General features: G+C 39.8%; 1 protein-coding gene across 1 annotated transcript; it reads right to left on the reverse strand.

Moving 5' to 3' along the window:
* Window positions 1-780: 780 nt before the first annotated feature.
* On the reverse strand, window positions 781-1,719 carry LOC308344446 (putative olfactory receptor 2B8; the record flags this gene model as incomplete). Its single annotated transcript, XM_080805988.1, has 1 exon — window positions 781-1,719. One exon carries the CDS (start codon window positions 1,717-1,719, stop codon window positions 781-783), a length of 939 nt encoding a protein of 312 aa, XP_080662114.1.
* Window positions 1,720-4,393: the final 2,674 nt, after the last annotated feature.

The raw sequence follows: 4,393 nt of genomic DNA on the forward strand, positions 1-4,393 counted from the left end.
GAGTCATTTGTAACTAACAGGGTGGCTCACGGACACAAACAACAACTCGTAGGCCTCACGTTGGTGCTCGTCTGGCTATGCCCGAACTCGCTTGTCAGCACCACCTGCTTATTACCATCGATGGTCCCACTGTCACTGGCAGGTGTGCATCACGCCCTCAGTGTCTGGGACAGGAAGGTTACCTAAAATCACTGTCGCACTGGTGTTGTCATACTAGGGCTCGATATCTGAGTGGATTTATCAGGACTGATGTTAATAGGCTTTTCTCTGAGCTAAAAGTTTGTTTTTCCCCGAGTTGCCCACCTACTTCTATGAAAAAGCTGTGATACACTCAGCCTGTGGACCTCGTAATAGAGCCATGGTCACGATGCAAGAAAAAGTGATATGCCTCCAACGGTTTGCTAGGAAAATGCTAAAATATTTGTATTTCTTATCATGTTTTAGTCATTTGTGTTCTTATTTCCACATGACTTTATGATATGTGTGTGTCTTCTTGCAAAAAGGAATGGAATAGTGTTCCCAAATGAGGGAGGAATATGAAAAACCTCTGAAATTTTAAAATAACAATATGATGAATGTGCTCTAGGACACTAGGTTGTATCTGTGGAGGCTGCATGAATCCATGAGCTTAGATTTTGAACATGCACTTTCATAAAGGCATCAGGTAAAGCAATTCCCTTGAGAGATGTCAGAGAGAATTCTGAGTGATGCAAGAAGGACACAAACATCTTACATGCCCTGGCATTCAATGTGTTCCATCAAAGGGTCTTCCCCGCCCAGTCATCTGGAGTCCTGGCCCCTGCAAAGCACCTTCTTCATTGCCCCCGTCACATCCTTGTTCCTCAGTGTATATATGACGGGGTTGACCATGGGGGTGACGATGGTGTAGAACAGAGAAATGAACTTGCCCTGATCCTGGGAGTAGTTGTCGCTGGGCTGGAGGTAAGCATAGATGGCCGTGCCATAGAACAGGGAGACCACTGTGATGTGGGACCCACACGTGCCAAACGCTTTCCTCTGCCCTGCAGATGACTTTATTCTTAAGATCGCCCTGACAATCCGACCATAGGAGAAGATGATTAATGTCACAGGTACGAGGAGAATAATCACACCAAGAAAGAAGAGCTCAGACTCATTCACAGTGGTGTCAACACAGACAAGCTTGAGCAGTGCAGGAATCTCACAAAAGAAGTGGTCTATTTTATTTCTCCCACAAAGTGGTAAAAGGAAGATGAGCACTGTCTGCAATAAGGAGTTGCCCAAACCAATAAACCATGACGCAGAAGCCATGAGGGCACAGAGACGGGGGTGCATGATCACGGTGTACTGCAGGGGCTTGCAGATGGCTGCATAGCGGTCAAGCGCCATGACCCCTAACAGAATGCATTCCGTGCATCCCAGCCCTAGAGCAACAAACAGCTGAACTACACAGCCACCAAACGAGATAGACTTGTCTGCTGTCCTGAGATGAACCAGGAGCTGAGGGACAGTGCTGGTCGTGTAACACAGGTCCAGGAAGCTTAGGTTGGAGAGGAAAAAGTACATGGGAGTCTGAAGATGTGGGTCGAGGTGGGACAAGGCAATGATGGTGGTGTTTCCCAGCAGAGTGAACAGGTAGAAGATCAGGAGGACCACAAAGAGGACTAGCTCCAGTTGAGGCCGGTCAGAGAACCCCAGCAGGATAAACCCCGTGAAAGAACTGCCATTTTTCTGTTCCATCCTCTGTTAGCACATGTTTCCTGTCAGGACCAAGTGTTTAGCAACTTTAAAAGAAATCTTTAAAAAACAAAAAAGTTGGTGGTGGGAGAGGTGGATCTGTCATAAGACAGGGCCATGGAGTATTAAATGTAGTATTTAAATAAATGATTGAGATTGACTTAGTTTATATGAATTTAGTTCCACATTATCATGAAAAGTAAATCATTAATACGTACTTTAAGAAAATAAAATAATGGACATTGTGTTGCCATCAGTCATAAATATGAAAAGTCTTTCCGTCTGAGCTGAAAGACACTTAAAGTACTATTAAGTTGATACATATATTTTAGAAAGAATGGGGATGAGGGAAAAAAGGGAGAGCCATCAGGAAGAATCAGAGAGAAATAAAGAAAGAGAGACTTTACTGTAAATATATATCTCATGATTGTACACAACTGGATTTCTACATACTTCACATGCAATAAAATACAACATAATTGCAAAAATACTTTCAGGTATAAGAATTTAGGAACTGGAATATACATATAAAAATAAGTCAATTACGTTCAAAATATCATTAATAGTTCTGCATATGAACATTGTATCAGAGTTACCTCTCTAAGATATTATATTTATTAAAGCTATAAGATTGTTTGGATTTTTTTTTTTTTTTGGTATGGTAGTAAAACAACTAAATACTCAAATCAGAGAGAACCTGAAAACACCACTAACATTCAACTACACTGCTTAACTTTTGTCTTGAAGATGCTTAAAATCATGGTAACAGTATAACCAGAACTCTGAAAATTCCTTGGCCCTGCATAGTCAGGGGGAATCAGAACTCTAAAATCCTCTGGCCATGACATTCCTATTCCTTCTGCAGATTTCTGCTCCAAACAGTACCAAGTAGAGCACATGAAATTCCTGAAAAAGGTGGGATTATCCACTACCAACATTCTACACAGAATAAACATTTTAAATTTTTAAACATTTAAAAAATTTACCCAACTGTGTAATCTATGTACAAAGTGTAATGTTCTGCCTCACTCCCTATGGTAAAAACTCTATGCTAAAATATTTAAATAGATAAATGCATAGAGATAAGGACAAATATATTCTCAAAGCAATGACAAGTAAATGCCTATAAGGAAACCTTTAATTACAACACAGAAGGTCAAAGAACGGGATATTCTGGTATTATATAAAATCTCAGATATCCGTCAACATTAGGTTAGTACCTTCTCGAAGCTGTCTTGCAGAGTTAATGATGCTGAATCAGACACGTTACCAGCTGTCAGGTGAGTCTGATGACCCTATACTTCCAGCTGCTTAGTACTGAAGAAACATAGTTATAAGCCAACCAAAGAGGCATCAGAAAATGAGTGTTTCAGTTCTATCATGTTCAAATGCTTAGGTATACAGTTCATTTTTTGTTCTTCTAAGACTAAAAATCTGAATCAGGTTTGAGGGCAAACCCACTGGTGTGTGAAAGAAATTGGTACAAAACTGGCATAAAATAAGTACTTATGGAATCAGAATAGAGGATACAGTATTTCACATTATTTTATAGTTCCTTGGATTTCCTATAGAGCTGCATTCAGTTGTATCCACCAAAAAACAAAACAAAAACAAAGAACAAAAAACAAAATACAAAAAAGCAAAAAAACCTCTCCACAAAACCTTTCTTAATGGAATTAGTTGTAAAGTATCTGAGACAGTGTAAATGTGCAAAATCAGGGAATGTGCCGACTCACACCTGCTCACACGAGCAAATAAACCACAGTTCAGTTTCATGCACACATGCACAAATACAGATAAATTATCTGAAATAAACTGCTGGCATTTTCAAGGTGTCTAACGAAGGCATTACTCACTAAAGTAAGGAGGACAAAAGGAAAATGTTACTCATCCAAAGAAGACACCAATATCATATCGTACCGCCACAATAAATAGTGATATATTTTAACATTATCCTATCAATAAGGACTAAGAAGGAAGGAAAGAGAAGACAAAACTCTAAACTTGTACAAATGGTTTCCTTCTTTTCCAGAATATATATTATGTGTATGTGTATATACATATATCTAAAGAATGCTGAATGGCTTCTATCGGACAGGTACAAAAATGAATATGATTTTATTTTTTTAATTTTTTTATTTTAATAAACATATAATGTATTTTTATCCCCAGGGGATGAATATGATTTTAAGTTGAAAAATAAAGTTCCAGGCAAAGGAGATGCCACTAAAAGAGACAAAAAGAATGGGATTGTCTGTGGAGGTCACAATTGCTTCAAGTGCCTTCCTGGAGAGAACCCTGGGAGGGAACAGGAATACTCTTGTCATAGTCCACCGTCTTTTTCTCTTTTTTTCTCACATTACGTCTAGGAAAACTAAGCCCCTTGAGCAGCACTGGACGTGAGAAAGAGCAGGCTGCATAACGCATTCTTCGGATCTCAACAGCTTGTGCCGCTGATCTGGCTCACTTTCCTCCCTTCCACCTCCCCCGCTCAGCATCCGTCCCTCTCCAATCTCTGTGCACCACCACAGAACACATCTTCCCAGAGAAAGGATGTGTGTAGCCTAAGGTTAAATGAAAAACCATTTCGTCTACTTCTTACCATGTTAAAGACCTGTGTGAGTAGACTAAAAACCATCATCTCTACGTAGGTAGGTATCAAATGCCTGAATGCAGT

The sequence above is a fragment of the Martes martes genome, assembly GCF_963455335.1.
Source record: "Martes martes genome assembly, chromosome: 6".
NCBI lineage: Eukaryota > Metazoa > Chordata > Mammalia > Carnivora > Mustelidae > Martes > Martes martes.